Raw genomic sequence first — 16,190 nt, 5'->3', positions numbered from 1 at the left:
TTAGGACACTAATTTGGATTTTAGAAAAGGTAACAAAATTTTCTAATTCAATATTTTCAAACTTTGTCAAAAAGGAAACAAAACTCATATCAGGAAAAAACTTCTCTTAAGGAAGCTAATGTACTGTGAGATCAAAGAAAGAAAACTCTTAAAAAAGGAAAGGTACTAAAGTGGGTAAATTTTTGACTCAAAAGTTTGAAAACAAATAAGAAACTTAAGCAAAATTAGCAACTCCAAAAATAAAGTAAAAAATTCAGCTTAAATATGGATTTTCGCATGCAATAGGCTATAACATGACTTTTATTTCTTTCAATGTGGATATCTTTTTAGAAAGATCAAATTGAGAAAAAAATTATTTGGATAGAAAGTTGACTCACATAGATTTATTTTGAGATATAATTCTCTATATAAAATTTCGGTCACGTTCCGAAAGCTAAAGCTATCTACTGCTACTCATAACTTTTCTGCTGTTTACCTTAGCAACTTGAAATTTTGATTTCTCTTTAAAGGAAACTCAGATTGAAAAAAACTATTTTGAGTTGGAAACTTGACTCAAATATCTTTCCAATATTTTTAATTTGATCAACGAGACTTATGGCAATCAAGTGAGAAATCAAATAAAAACAAGAATTGAGAAAGAATAAAACTAAAGGGAAAAGTAAAAAACTCCTTTTTTTCTTTTTCTTCTTCCTCCCTTTCTTCTCCACCTTCTTCTCCTTTTCCATATAAGATTTTTGCCCACTTTTATACCATGTTAATTTTTAAGGGCAATACATTGACACAAGAGATCTCAAGTGAAGGAGAGAAGAGATGAACACTAGCTCTTGGAAGAGAGGAGAGAAAAAACCAAGGGAGTGAGAAGAGGAAAAAAGGGAGATGTGTAAGGACGAATTTGAGACAAGTGAAAGAAGTTTAAATGCTTTGCGCCATGCCTTGAGGTTGTATTTATAGTTATATGAATGTGTTTACAATGACTACAAATGCCCTTAGAGCTACATGCTTCAAATGAAAAAAAAAAAAACATAAGAGGACATACATCAGCTTACATAATTACACTTCTATGCCATCTTTATGGAAGTTCTTGTACTAGTCATGCCACCCAACACACGTGAGTGTCTTGTAACAAAGATCTCCTAAAAATCATGGTTAATCTATCCAAATCAATCAAGGAGATCAATTATCTCAAATCACTCAATCAATAGAAGAAGATCAAGGCCAAATCAATCAATTACATGCAAGAAACAAATCAATGGGAGAATAAAATGAATGATTAAACATTAATTTGTGATTGAGGTTCTTTAGTACCTTAAAGCTAGAAGATATAATATTCTAGAACCTGAAATCTAGATAGGGAGTGCCCACTAGAGAGCCACAATTTTTTTGTATTTTTAGTTAATAAAAAATATTAGTGAAATTTTCTCGGCAAGGGTTCTTGATCGATGACTACCACTAGGGGAGCATCGATAAAATTGTTTTTTTGCTTATTAGTGGTTGTTGGAACGTGTCCTTTATTTTGCCAACTACTTATTTTTAATTGTATCCTAAAGCGCTTATAATTTATTTTATATATCAATTCATCCCTCTCCCCCTATTGAGACGCTATCGGAGACAACACCATAGTACATCCCTCTTATACTAAGAGATAATTTTTTTTTTTTTTTTTTTTTTGAAGGGGCCGTGACCCTCCGGCTCCCTTGCCCTTTCTTCGCCAATGCTTGGGAGTAAATTTATCATCAAACTACGAACAACTTCAGTATTGAAGTGAGGGCGATTTCTCCATTAAGAAAAATGTGTACATGTCTTATTCTTTTATTACTCTTTAGCTTAATTTTTGTTTTTGAAGTGATACCAGATTCGGGTGGCATTAATTTACATCAATTGACATCTCCTTTCCATTCTCTGAAAACCATTTGTCTGAGTTGTTATGGAGAAACCAAAAGCACCCATAGGGAGACTAGAATCAGAGTTGTTGCAGATTCTTGATCAGCACAATCATACCTCCCTTCAGATAAGAGACCAAACAGGTAATTTCTTTTTCTCTTATTATAAAAAATATATTTGTATTCGCTTCAGTTAATCTGTAGCAATTCTTCCCGACGTTCCTTTTAGCATTTAATCATTCTTGGACTATTTTTACTTCGACATCAACTGGAGCCTCATGACCTTACTCTAGAAGGAGAGGTCCATCATTCATTCTCTGAAAGGCAAGATAAGCCTCTATCTAGATGGAGGAAGCGCAGGTGTACTGCGAATTAAAATAGTGTGGTGTGAATCGTTTAGGGTTATTCTTCTTTTCTGTTCGGATTAGTAAATCCACGGGACTCAAATCGGCGAATTGTCAAATCCATTTCGGTTTTCTTAGAGAAAGAGGTTACGTTGAGTTTCTAGAGCAATTTGTAGCGCGCAAAATGTTTGTTCTGGTATGCCCATTACCTTTGTGAACAGGGCAGCCTCAAGAAAAAACAAGAAGCATAATTACATAAAAAATTACATATAATTGCATTGTTGTTACAGGGTCTTTCTCTCGCCTTCCTCATGGGCCATTGATTGTTCTCATTCAGGTTTAGAACACTATGTTTTATACAGAAAAAGCAAAGAGGGAAGCAATAAGAAGTGCAGTTCATGTTTCAGAGCTCCTAGTAGACACCGTTAATGGAGGAGCGGAAGAGATCTTTGTAAATGAGAAGCTTATTGAGTTTGAGATCCGTGCATTGGTTAGCACTATTATGCGCTACACGAAGCAAACAAATCAGTGGCTTGCTGCTACTCGTGCTTTGAACACTGCTTTGAAGGTACTTCATTTGGTACTGTTATGTTCTTTTTTTGCTTTAAATGTCAACCTGTGGTTACAACGTTTGTGGTCCTATTGCCAACACTCCGGTGCCTGGTGTGACAGAAATTGTGTAACTATATTTCAGTTTCTACTGCCAATCGTGCACATGGAATTGATCAAATTGTTATCTCATGACTTATCCCCACATATTTGCCAACACACCGGTGCCTGGTGTGACAGAAATTGTGTAACTATATTTCAGTTTCTACTGCCAATCGTGCACATGGAATTGATCAAATTGTTATCTCATGACTTATCCCCACATATTTGCCAACACTCCGGTGCCTGGTGTGACAGAAATTGTGTAACTATATTTCAGTTTCTACTGCCAATCGTGCACATGGAATTGATCAAATTGTTATCTCATGACTTATCCCCACATATTTGCCATCAATACTTTGGGCCACTATTCATATCATACTGTAAAGTGTTTTTTTGTGCTTGGGCCTCTCATTTATTATTTCTTACCTTATTCTTTATGGATGCTATTTTCTGGTTGTTTTCATGCAAAGCTTGGTTGGTCTGCAAACCTTGTCCACCATTTTCTCCTGGCAAACAATCAATCCTTTATATGTTCATTTCTACTTGTTTTCATGTATTTATTTTAGCCGTTGAGGGCTCTGAAATAGGTTGGTGAGAGCTATTAAATTTCTCATAAGTCATCCAAATTGGGGTGCCCAATTTATAGACGTTAAAGCTATGTAGTTGTTAACTTTGTTGTATTGAGGTAGCGCTACTTTCTTTGTTAGTTGTAGGGTGAGGCTGTCAGTCATTAATTTTTGGTTATGGTGTTGATGTATATCTGCTTTTGTTCATATTTATTTGCCATTTTTCTTGGATAAAGGAGATAGGCGACTTCGAGAATTGGATGAAAACTATGGATTATGACTGCAAAAGCATAACAGCTGCTGTCTGCAACATTCACCAAACATAATTTCTAGTGATTATTAAAATCCTGTGAAGATGATTTGGAATAACTGTTACTGAAAGTTGTAACTTGTTCTGTGTTGCCTTAAGATTTCACTATAATATATATGTGGAATAGTTACTGCTACATATGTAGATAACAATGCCTTATTGTTCCTTTCAAGCTTTGATTTTCTTTATATCAATCTATGTTATTATAGATGAAATGACTCACTGCAGAATATTCGAAAACACGACATTAGAATTTCTCTTGTTATGTTTCTGAAATGGCTTTTCTTGTGACTAGCTTGTGGATTTTAGCTCTTTGTAAGGCTTCCTGAAAGTGTTAACCCCTTGGCAGATGATCCAAAGATACTGTCAAGTGAGCGCAAAATTTGATGTTCTAATGAAACAGGAGGTTATATCCTCATTAATATTTTATAATGAAGGACCTGAAGGATAAACTAGATGATGTATTAGATCACGACGAGGTTATGGAGGTGGAATACTTGCAGGAACAGTTGATAAAGCTAAGCGATAAAATGGTCTAAAATAACTCTTGAGCTAATTTATACTTGCTTCTTTTTGAAATAGTGAATGGTTTATTAGAAAACTAGGGGGAAACAGAGAATAAAGAATGTCCATATTCACTATGCGGTGTTGGAACATAGACCCTCTTTGACTGATCTTGAAGCCATTCAATCTGAATACAAACATAAATATCTGAAATCTCATCATGGAGGGAGGAACATCTCTGAAATCTTTGCACCAGTCAATAGCCAAGCAGAATCACCTTTGACTCCAAACATGCAATGCTGAAAAAGCTGTCTAAAAATCTTCAGGCCAGTCAACACCACCGTAAATTCGGCTTTGTTCGATGAGGAAAGCACAATTGGTGGGCTACATTAGTCTTTGTCTTGCCCCTACTCGTAGAGAAATGCTGATAATTTGGGTGATTGGGTCCTGAAATAAGGCTGTCACACCGAAACTGATGCTGAAAATGTGATGCTAAATGCTGTTAGAAGTAGGACAGTGAACTAGAATGCGATTGATGCTCTAGTTTTGGAGGCCACGAAGCCTCATCCCTGACTGAGGCTGGTGATCCCTTAAGGTTGTTAACAGTGGAGAGTTTGCTGAGAAGAGAGCTCCAGTAAAGAAAACCACTTTCAGGGGGGCTTTAAACTTCCAAATAGCGGTATCGACGTGGGATTCATTGTTAGGCAGGCAGCTGAGAAAAGGCCTTTTGGGTCACCCGACCAAAGAATGGAGTTTCTTTTCCTGCTTTGCTGTCAAAGTTATCAAGCTGCCCCGGAAAACTGCCAACTTCCTCCACTTCCTCCTTTGTTAGGTCCCTTCTGCGATCAATGGTCCAGCTGAATGAGAGAGGCTCCCTTCTGTCACTTCTAGATTTTCACATCTACTTGCGGAGAGGAGCCTTGTTCATCATTTTGATTTTCCTCACCCCCAAGCTCCCGAGGCTTTTTTTTGGAAGGCCTTTAGCATTCTATTTGCTCCATACTATTATCAATGCTTACCGGCCAGAAAAGGAAGGTCAGAAAATACAGACTGAGCCAGAGAGGGTGAACTGGTCAGCCTTGGAGAGAAGCTTGCCCTTCCAACTGGCTAGGCAGGCATCAAAGTGCTCAATGATATGAATTCATACTTGCTTAGTATCTTTGTTTTTGAATTATCAATAGAGCCTGATTTGTGTTTCAAGAAGTATTCCACAGGGCATCTGAAAAGGAAAGTGGATTCAGATAAGAGAACTAAACTCTACCAAGAAAGGATTGAAAGGATAAAAGAAAGGGAAGAAAAATAGTTCTAAAAAACAGAAATGAGAGGAATATAATAACAGAAGAGGTGAGAAAAGAATAATCAAATAATAAACGAAGAAAGAGTATCATCTTACTAAGAGGAGCACCAATTTTATTCATAAAAGGGAAGGAAGGAGAAGAGGCTCAACCTTTTCCAACTTTTTTAATGCCATAATTATGCTTTTAAGATTTGGTTTTTGCAATTATCGTTGAATAAGCACAATGGTCGCATTGTGGGTTTCTCGTGTGAGGTCTAGGGTTTCAAGTCTCACAAAGAATGACTTCAATATTCAAAAATTGATAATTAGATGAATTTGTCTGCTCACCAGACATGCAAGGGGATAAACTCTACAAGGAAGAAGATAGACGATGCCCTCATCATGTTCTATGCACATATGGAGGTGTAATGCGAAAACTGAATGGCTAATGTAGTTTAGTGTCAGTCAAAGCATTAGAGAACATAATTTTAGATTTTATATAGTAAGGAAGAAAAAAAGCTGAGTGGAGAAGAGAAGAAGCATTAGATAAGACAGATGCTGAAAGGGTGCTTGTGAAACGGATTTTCAGTGGCCAATCATCCTTCATAACTAGACGATTCATTGTTATAATGAGTGCAAAACACTTGCTAACAGGGAATTTATATGACTTATAAAGCTAATATAGTTTGACTTTCTAAAAATTAGATTATAAAGTTATCTAAAAAGATGAGAGAGAGAGAGAGAGAGAGAGAGAAGAGAGGGGATGGAGAAGATAGAAAAGCTGCGTAGAAGAAAGCAGCTCGTTAGGGGTCAGATCTTGTCCCATAACCTTTATGTTAATCCACTCAAGTGAGTAATTAGAACAATGGACCCAAATGCCTTCCACACGTACACTCTGAATAAATAGAGAACATAAATGGATAAAGACTCTTACACTATATCATCCGACGACACTTATAAGACCCAAAGGGGACAAGCTTACTTATGAAAAGACTAAAGTACCATTAACTCTAAAACTCCGACTCAAGTTGGAGCCTAAATGTCATGGGGCCTAGCTTGTTATAAAACATCATATGTTTGTGTCTACCAAGGGGTTTAGTGAATATAACACCATATTGATATGCTTAGGGATGGCACCGAACCGAGCCGGTTTTCGAATAGCTCGAGCTTGGTTCGCTGGGTTTGGCTTGATTCGACAACATTTTGAATCGAGTTCGAGCTCGTTTAAGTAACCGAGTCGAACTCGAGTGAGTTGCGGTTCGGTTCGCGAGCTCGTGAGCTAGGTCAGTTACTAAATAAAACCCTTTTCGCCTTTTGGGACACAGTAACGACGGGAGGGGAGCTTCATTTTTTACTTTTTATTTCAATTTCGAACTCTTTCGAAATTGAAACTCTGTCTCATAAACTCTCTTTCGAAACTTTCAGGAGCAAAATCGGGGACGTAAGCTGCCCTATTTTAAGACAATGATGTCGATTTTCTTCCTCGCCAGACCTCACCTCTTCATCTCTCAATCGGCTGTAACTGACTTCTGGTGTTGTCGATGGAAGAAATTTGATCTATAAGGTAAGTTTGTCCATTTTTTTCTTACGATTTTGAGCTCCTCAAGGTTTTGACTTGTTAAACATCTTATCTACTTATTTCTTGTTATTGCTTTTAACTTTGTGTCCAATGCTTGTTAAAAATCAATAAGTGATAGCCTACTATGGTTATTTCTTGTCTCGTTTTCTTTTGACTTTGTTAAAGCAAATAAAATTAAAATCGGTATGTTACTGATGAATTATTTTGTAGTTATTTTGATCACAATGTTCCTAAATTTACAGGAAATAATTTGTTAGTAAAAGAAAAATGAGATGACTCTACAATGTGCACAAATTAAAAGAGATTGTTTTGTTAGTAAAGAAGGTAAATTATGACCAGGGACTTTAGATTAACTATTAACGTAGAGAAATGTACAAACTGACATTTTTGCACCGTCTTCTAAGTTCTCTTGTTGTGCCTGCCTCTCTTGGTTTGTTATGGAAGGTAGAAAGAAGAGGGGCTAAGAGATGCCATTTCTCTTTTTCATAGAGGGAGTTAGCATCTTAGAAGTCATATTTAGAAGTTATCTAATGCTCATTATCATTGGGAGCAAGATTGCTATATCATAAACTTAACAAAAAAAAAAAATCCATAATGCTACTTTTCTTCTTATATGATACAACCAAAAAAAAATGTCTAACAAACATTAAAACTATTTTTAGAAATGTTAATATTATCGTACCTTCTTGAAAATTTAAAACATGTTATCGATGTGTGAGAAAACATCACATATTTTCACATATATCCCTGAGAGACCTGTTAAGTTGTGGAGCCTAATTAACGCCTTATGCTGAGTTGGTCACGGATCGACGATATATTGACTGTTGTTTCATTAAGGGCAATTTGGAAATTTGACTCCTATAATGCGGTCGACCTAGCTTTCTCTTTAAATTGGGGGGCGCTGATATTAGGGTTTTATGATATTAATCCAAGGAGCATCTCTAGTTGCTGCCCGAGAGGTTAGAGAAAACACCTGTAAATGTGCGATTTCTCTGGTAAACTATTTCATCTTCATATTGGATTACAACAGCGGCGAAAAACAGGATGTAGTCTCATCTTGATGCGCAACTATATATATATCTTGTTGTGTTTTTCCGTGCTTGCTTTTCCCTTATTCCTCGTTTATTATTATTATTGCTCTTGTTAGTTTGGAAATAGGGCGTCTAATTCCTAACAAGTGGTATCAAAGCTTTGGTTTATGATTGAGAGCAATGGTTGGCGAAGAATGATCAACACTTGGAATCAACAAGATCGATGGTATGTTTTTTTGCGTTCTGGAGGATGCAGATCGAAGATTATCTGTATAGTAAAAAATTGCATGCATCACTTCTAGATATGAAACCAGAAGGTATGAAAGATCATGAGTGGAATCTCCTCGATAGAGAGGTGTTGGAAGTAGTTCGGTTAACACTATTGAAAAACGTTGCTCACAACCTGGCGTCGAAGAAAACCACATCAGGGATGATGAAGATTCTGTCCAACATGATTGTGAAGCTTTCCGCAAATAATAAAGTACATCTCATGAAAAAAATCTTCAATTTAAAGATGACAGAAAATACATTAGTGGTATCGCATTTGAATGAGTTTAGCACGATTGTAAATCAATTGACCTTCGTTCAAATTAAATTTGATGATGAGGTTCGTGCTTTAATTCTTTTGGCGTCTCTGCCAAATTATTGGGAGCCTATGACGGCTGCGGTCAGCTACTCTGTAGGCAACGAGAAGTTGATCTTTAATGATGTTTGGGATACCATTCTCGTGGAGGAAGTTCTTAGAAAGAACTCTAGCGAATCGTTGACATCTAATTCTGCCCTAAGTGTCATACTAGGGGCAGGAACTTCGAGAGAAATTCCAACAACGACAGTAGTAGAGGGAAGTCAAGGAATAGTAGAAGCAAGTCCAAATTCGGAAGCAATGTGGAGTGCTGAAATTGTTGCAAGTCTGGTCACATAAAGAAAAACTGCAGAGCACCGAAGAATGATGAAAAGAAAAATAATGCTGCAAATGCGGTGACTTAAGAGGTACAAGATGCTTTACTCTTGTCGGTATATAGCCCTATTGACTCTTGGGTGTTAGATTCAGGGGCTTCTTTTCACACCACTGTGAATTGCGAGATCATGGAGAGTTATGTTGTTGGAGATCATGAGACGGTGTATCTTGCTGATGGAGAACCTTTGGATATTGTTGGTATTGTTAATGTCAATTTGAGGATGTCAAATGGGATGGTGTGGAAAATTTACAAGGTGAAACATGTGCAAAAAACTGATTGGTAATCTGATCTTAGTAAGGCAGCTTGGTGATGAGGTTCATCTAATGTGACTTTTAATGGTGCTGCCTGGAAAGTCACTAAGGGAGCCATGGTTGTTGCACGAGGAGTTAAAACTGGAACTCTTTACGTCACTTCCAGTTGCAGAGACTTGGTTGCAGTTGCTAATGCTGTTACTGATTTTGACTTGTGGCATTATAGGTTTGGTCACATGAGTGAGAAGGAAATGTTAAGTGCTTCAGTCCAAAAGGGAAACTACCAGGGTTAAAATTGTAAATAAAAGTTTGGGTGAAGGCTGTATTTTCAACAAACAGAAAAACGTTAGCTTTTCTATGGTTGGAAATGAGCAAAAGACAACAAAATTGGAGTTAATTCACACAGATGTGTGGCGGCCTTCAACAGTTACTTCCCTTGATGGTTCTAACTACTATGTGACATTTATTGATGATGTAAGCAAAAAGGTATGGGTTTATTTCGAATTCTGATGTCTTTGATACCTTCAAGAGATGGAGAACAATGGATGAAAATGAGACAGATTTGAAGTGTTACCATATTTTGGTATTCATATAAGTTAGAAGTTATATTAATGTTAGATGTTTAGATATTTACATGTATATAGGTTAATAAGCAAGGATTAATGGGCTGGGTTGGATTGTAATTAAGCCCATGGGCTGTCTTGTACTTAACCTAACCCTAAGTTTAAATAGGAGAGTAAGGAAGGGAAGAGGGCTCCCGATTTTTCAGCTTCTCTTGTGTGTTGGTGTGGTCGTCAGTCTCAGAGCTTGGAGCTCTCGGTTGTGGCTGTTCCAGGAGCCTATTGGGTAGATTTTCTTGGTCGTTACTGCTTCCTCCAACAACTAGGTTTCTCTCAGTAGATTAAGAGCTTGGAGCTCTTTATTTTGGCTGGTCACGAGAGCTCCTCTTGGTGGAAATCCTTGGTCATTGCTGCTCTCTTCAGCAACTCAGTTTGGCTATTCCAGTAGCCACTCTTGGGCTAGAAAATATTGACATGGTATTGAGCTATTATTATTATTATTATTATTATTTTGTGGTGCTGCTATTATTTTTCTTGGTATGCTTGAGCTGCTGGAACATTGAATCCGTCTAGATTTCGCATTTTTTTTCGGAGATCGAATCTGTCTCTCAGAGAGGTCTGACATTCCGACCTAAGGGGCGTGGGAATCGGCAAAACCGGTCGAAGAATGGAAATCTTTGGTGCTCGGTCCACCGATCTGTGTCTTCTCATAGGTGCCTTGTCTCTGATGGGTTAGATATCGTCCATTTTGGAGGAGAGGATTGTTTTGTTGTTTTGTATGTTGTGAATGATTTGATTGACACCAATTTTGATGAGGTGTGGTTCGACATTTGCCGATCTGGTGGAATTTGTGTGAGGATCTGTGTTGGTAGTGGGAGATGACCATTGGCGTTTTGAGTTTGGACTCTGAGTTGGTGTTTTCAGCGAAGGGTTTTCAACACTTGTTCTTGGAAATTTTTTTTCAGCAAAGGGGATTTTAATTTCTTTTCATAAATTTTGATGACTCACATGGATTTAAGCCAATTTCAGCAATTTTCAGCAATTTTCAGAATGTAGTTTTCAACATTTTTTTGGTGACTCAAGGCTTGCATTTCAACAAGGTTTGTCCTTGGATTGTTGTGTCTCTGCGTGGCTTGTTGTATTTCATCATGTCATATGACAAGTTATATTTTTTATCTATTCGTTTCACGGGTAAGAACTACACTACCTGGGTATTTCAATTTCGTTTATTTGTTATGGGAAAAGAGTTATGGGGTCATATAGATGCAAGTGATCTAACACCTCGAGAGGCCTCAACTTTGTCAAAGTGGGCTACCATAGATGCTAGAGTAATGACCTGGATACATGGCTCTATTGAGCCACACTTTGTTCTTAATCTGCGGCCCTATAGAAATGCAGCCGATATGTGGAATTACCTTCACAAAATTTACAACCAAAATAGCACTGTTCGACGGTTTCAATTGGAGTATGAGATGACTAATTTCACATAGGGAAGCCTCTCCATTGAAGAATACTATTTTAGATTTCAAAACCTTTGGGCCGACTATGCCGAGATTGTTTATGAGAATGTTCCTGTTCCTGCTCTCTCTGTTGTTCAAGTTGTGCATGAGACAAGCAAGAGAGATTAATTCTTTATGAAGCTCCGTTCCAAGTTTGACACTGTTATGGGACATCCTAGTTATGGGCCTGGGTTAAGTACCTATGTCTTCTGCTCCTAACAGGCCGGTCTTTTGGGTAGTATTGGCTAGGTGCTTAACATTTGGTATCAGAGCCGACCCTCGGTCGCGAGTTCGATTCCCGGCTGCAGAGGCTGGATTTAAATACTGGTAGGCCGTAGGATAAAAACCCGAGTCGGGTCAGTGTCGCTGCATCGCGCGCAATGGCTGGATTAAAATACAGGTAGGTCGTAGGATAAAAACCCGGGTCGGGCTTGTGTCGTTGCGCCGCCGTGGTCGTCAGCTCGCGAAGGGGGGGGGGGGGGGGGGTGTGATGTTATGGGACATCCTAGTTATGGGCCTGGGTTAAGTACCTATGTCTTCCGCTCCTAACAGGCCGGTCTTTTGGGTAGTATTGGCTAGGTGCTTAACAAACACGTTCCAATATGATGAATCATCATCCAGTACCGTCTCTGAACAACGTATTGCCACTCAGGTCGGCATGAAATATCGAGCTAATACTGATGCCCCTATTACTGTGGCCTATGCAGCATAAGGGATAAATCAGTGTAAGGACATGAAGTTTGTCCAGTGCTTTAATTGTAAAGAATTTGGTCATTTTGCTCGAGATTGCTCCAAGAAGTTCTGTAAGTACTACAAGCAAACGGGTCATCTCCTCACTGCTTGTCCTATTCACCTGACAAGGAAGAAGGGTACTACTTATCATGCTTCCACAGGTGCTTCTAGTTCTACTGCATTGCCTCCTGCCATGCCGTTTACTTCGACTACTGTTTCTATAGCCCCAACAAATCCGAGTACACTCACTCCTAAAATGGTAAAACAGACAATCATTTATGCCCTTTCTACTTTTGGGCTCTCAGGTAAGAATAAAGTATCTACTCGGCCATGGTATGTTGACTCTGAAGCTTCTAACCATATGACCAACACTGCTATTTCTCTTTCCAATGTCAGAAAGTATGATGGATATATGAAAATTAACACTGCTGATGGCAACTCTCTGCCTATAAGTGCTGTTGGTGATCTTTCTCCTACCTTAGCTGATGTTTTCGTATCCCCTGATCTCTCCATAAGTTTTATTTTATTTGTCAGTTGGTTGATAATAATTGTAATGTTCTGTTATCTCGATCTGGATGTGTTGTGTAGAATCAAACGTCAGAGCAGATGATCGCGATGGGGCCTAAAGTAGGACGACTCCTTCCGCTTCAAGTTTTTCTCTCTACCAGTATTCCTTGTGCTCCTTTACTTTCCTTTGCATGTAATGTTTTTAATTCTAGAACTAAGATGTGGCATAGATGTCTCGATGAATTTAGTCGGTTTAGTTGGGTCTACTTCCTATGGGCTAAGTCTGAAGTTTTTGTCATATTTAAATGCTTTCTTGCACTTCTTGAGACTCAATTCTCTGCCAGAATCAAGATATTACGCTCTGATTTTGGCGGCGAATACAAGTCTAATGAGTTTCAGGATTTTCTTCAAAGCAAAGGTATCATCTCTCAGCGTTCGTGTCCTTCGACACCACAACAAAATGGCGTTGCTGAGAGAAAACATTGTCATCTTCTTGATGTGGTACAAAGTCTTTTACTTGATTCATATGTTCCTCCTCATTTTTGGTGTGAAGCGCTGTCAACTTCGGTTCATTTAATCAACCGCTTGCCTTCTCCTACGTTGCATCACGTTTCTCTATTTTTGAAGTTATTTGGTTATTCTCCTTCATATACGGATCTTCGGACATTCGGTTATGTTTGTTTTGTGCATCTACCTGCTCATGAACGACATAAACTTACAACCCAATCCGTTAAGTGTGCTTTTCTTGGTTATGCTATATCTCAAAAAGGCTATGTTTGCTATGATCCCCATGCTCGTCGTCTACGTGTTTCTTGGAATGTGGTTTTCTTTGAAAATCAATATTTCTTTCTATCTCATGTTGAGCTGCCATCTCCATCTTTATCTATTTTGCCTAGCTTTTTTGAGCCCAATTCCACTTTATCTGTGCCCCCTCATTATCTTGACCTGGCGCCTGCTCCTGCTTCCACCTCTCTTCGCCGGTCTACTCGCCCATCTTGCCCCCCTGATAGGTATGGTTTATCCTCCACTATCTCTCTAGTGGCTACTTTATCATCTATTTTCATTCCCTCTTGCTACAAACAGACAATGACACATGAGTGTTGGAAAAAGGCAATGCAAACAAAACTTCAAGCTCTTGAGGAGAATCACATTTGGGATGTTGTCACTTGCCCCTCTACTATTAAGCCTCTTGGGAGTAAATGGGTTTTCTCTGTAAAGCTTCGATTGAATGGTTCTTTGGATCGGTACAAAGCTCGCCTCGTAGCTCTGGGAAACATGCAGGAATATGGGATTGATTATGAGGATACATTTGCTCCAGTTGCCAAGATGACCACGGTTTGTACTATTTATCTATTGCTGCATCACAGTCCTGACATCTGCATTAGATGGATGTGAAGAATGCATTTCTGCATGGTGATCCACATGAAGATATCTACATGAAGCTTCCCTTCGGTATGACTACTTTTTCTCCTCAGGATGTCTACAAGCTATGCTGTCCTCTATATGGGCTTAAGCTAGCTCTCCGGGCTTGGTTTGAGAAGTTTTGCGGTACACTTCTTATCCACAAATTCACACAAAGTCCGTATGATTATTCCCTTTTCTTTCACAAGTCGGCATCGGGGGTATAGTCCTTCTCTTGGTCTATGTGGATGATATTATCCCTACTTGCACTGACTCTGGCTTGATTACTAAGCTCTAGTAGCTGCTGCACGCCACCTTCCATATGAAAGATCTGGGCCAGCTTACGTACTTCTTAGGGCTGGAAGTGCATCATCAGGCCAAAGATATTTTCCTAAATTAGCACAAGTATTCTCAAGATATTATTAACTTGGCTGGTTTGGCGGACACTTCTTCTGTTGCTACTCCAATGGAAGTGAATGTGAAATACAGGAAATATGAAGGAGACCTTCTTAATGATGTTACTCTCTATCAGTGTTGGGAATCTCATCTACTTGACCACGACTCGCCCGGATATCTCCTATGCCTTTCATCAGGTTAGTCAATTTATGTTTTCTTCTCAGCATCTTCATCTTTCTACAATCCGATGCATCATCCGCTATCTTTGAGGTTCTCCTACTCGTGGATTATTTTTTCTTACTGGCTCATCTCTTCAATTTGTTGCATACAGTGATGCTGATTGGGTTGGGTGCCCCAATACCCTGCGTTCTACTATAGGTTGGTGTATGTTTTAGGGGATGCCTTGATTTCTTGGAAATGTAAGAAACAAGATCATGTGTCCAAGTCATCTACTAAAGTCGAGTATTGTGCCATGTCTACTGTGTGTTCTGAAATTATAGGGCTATGCGGTCTCCTTGAAGAACTTGAGTTTTCTCAAACTACTTCTACACATCTTCGTGCGGAAAACACTAGTGCTATTCAGATTGCTACCGATCTTGTTTTCCATGAACGCACTAAGCACATTGAGGTTGATTGTCATTCTACCCGTGATACCTTGGAGTGTCGAGTGATATCTATTTTGTACATCTCTTTAAATCTCCAAGTGGTTGATGTCTTCACCAAAGCAATAACTCAACACCGCCATAATTGTCTGGTTGGCAAATTGTTGCTGGCTGACTTACTAGCATCAATTTGAGGGGGAATGCGACCATATTTTGGAATTCATATAAGTTAGAAGTTATATTAATGTTCGTTGTTTAGATATTTACATGTATATAGGTTAATAAGCAAGGATTAATGGGCTGGGTTGGATTGTAATTAAGCTCATGGCTGTCTTGTACTTAACCTAACCCTATGTTTAAATTGGAGAGAAACGAAGTAAAGAGGGCTCCCGATTTTTCAGCTTCTCTTGTGTGTTGGTGTGGTCGTCAGTCTCAGAGCTTAGAGCTCTCGGTTGTGGCTGTTCCAAGAGCCTATTCAGTAGATTTTATTGGTCGTCACTACTTCCTCTAGCAACTAGGTTTCTCTCTGTAGATTCAGAGCTTGGAGCTCTTTATTTTGGCTGCTCACGACAACTCCTCTAGGTGAAAATCCTTGGTCGTTGCTGCTCTCTTCAGCAACTCAGTTTGGTTGTTCCAACAACCACTCATGGGCTAGAAAATATGGAAATGAAGGTGGAGTGCTTGCAGTCAGATAATGGGGAAGAATATGTAGATGATAATTTCAAGCGGTACTATACTGATAATAGAATCAAGATGAAGAAGACCATTCCTGGAAAACCTCAACAGAATGGTATAGCTGAGAGGATGAACATGACCTTGAATGAGCATGCTAGAAGCATGAAATTACACGCGGGATTGCCAAAGATGTTCAGGTCTGAGGCTATTAGCATCGCTACCTATTTGATCAATGGAGGTCCCTCAACACCATTGGATTGCAAAATACCATAAGAGGTTTGGAACGGCAATGAGGTAAACCTTTATTTCTTAAAAGTTTTTGGTTGTGTTACCTGTATTCATATTGATTCTAATGTTAGAAGTAAACTTGATGCTAAATCTAAGATATGTTTCTTTATTGGTGATGGTTGTACTGAGTTTGGTTATAGCTTCTGGGATAACCAAAGTCGTAAGGTTATTAAGAGCAA

At 38.7% G+C, this 16,190-nt stretch overlaps 1 protein-coding gene across 1 annotated transcript; it reads left to right on the top strand.

The window, feature by feature from the left end:
• The first annotated feature begins 1,648 nt into the window (after nt 1-1,648).
• Nucleotides 1,649-3,785, top strand: LOC137942750 (biogenesis of lysosome-related organelles complex 1 subunit 1-like). The gene is made up of 4 exons (XM_068788490.1): nt 1,649-1,761; nt 1,853-2,024; nt 2,587-2,792; nt 3,678-3,785. The coding sequence occupies exons 2-4, from the start codon at nt 1,925-1,927 to the stop codon at nt 3,765-3,767; spliced, it is 396 nt and encodes a 131-aa protein (XP_068644591.1). The 5' UTR covers nt 1,649-1,761; nt 1,853-1,924; the 3' UTR covers nt 3,768-3,785.
• The last annotated feature ends 12,405 nt before the right edge of the window (nt 3,786-16,190 follow it).

Source organism: Aristolochia californica, unplaced genomic scaffold (assembly GCF_029961685.1).
Source record: "Aristolochia californica isolate CCGP_79_NKW_82.1479 unplaced genomic scaffold, dmAriCali1.0.hap1 SCAF_10, whole genome shotgun sequence".
NCBI classification, from domain to species: domain Eukaryota; kingdom Viridiplantae; phylum Streptophyta; class Magnoliopsida; order Piperales; family Aristolochiaceae; genus Aristolochia; species Aristolochia californica.
Note: the sequence above shows the minus strand (reverse complement) of the source record. Positions and strands in the feature narration are given on the sequence as shown.

Excerpts from the sequence above, each read along its gene's own strand:
- LOC137942750 (XM_068788490.1), top strand. The coding sequence starts at position 1,925 with ATGGAGAAACCAAAAGCACCCATAGGGAGACTAGAATCAGAGTTGTTG. Across the intron at positions 2,025-2,586 it reads TCAGATAAGAGACCAAACAG|AAAAAGCAAAGAGGGAAGCA; the intron begins GTAATTTCTTTT and ends TGTTTTATACAG. Across the intron at positions 2,793-3,677 it reads CTTTGAACACTGCTTTGAAG|GAGATAGGCGACTTCGAGAA; the intron begins GTACTTCATTTG and ends TCTTGGATAAAG.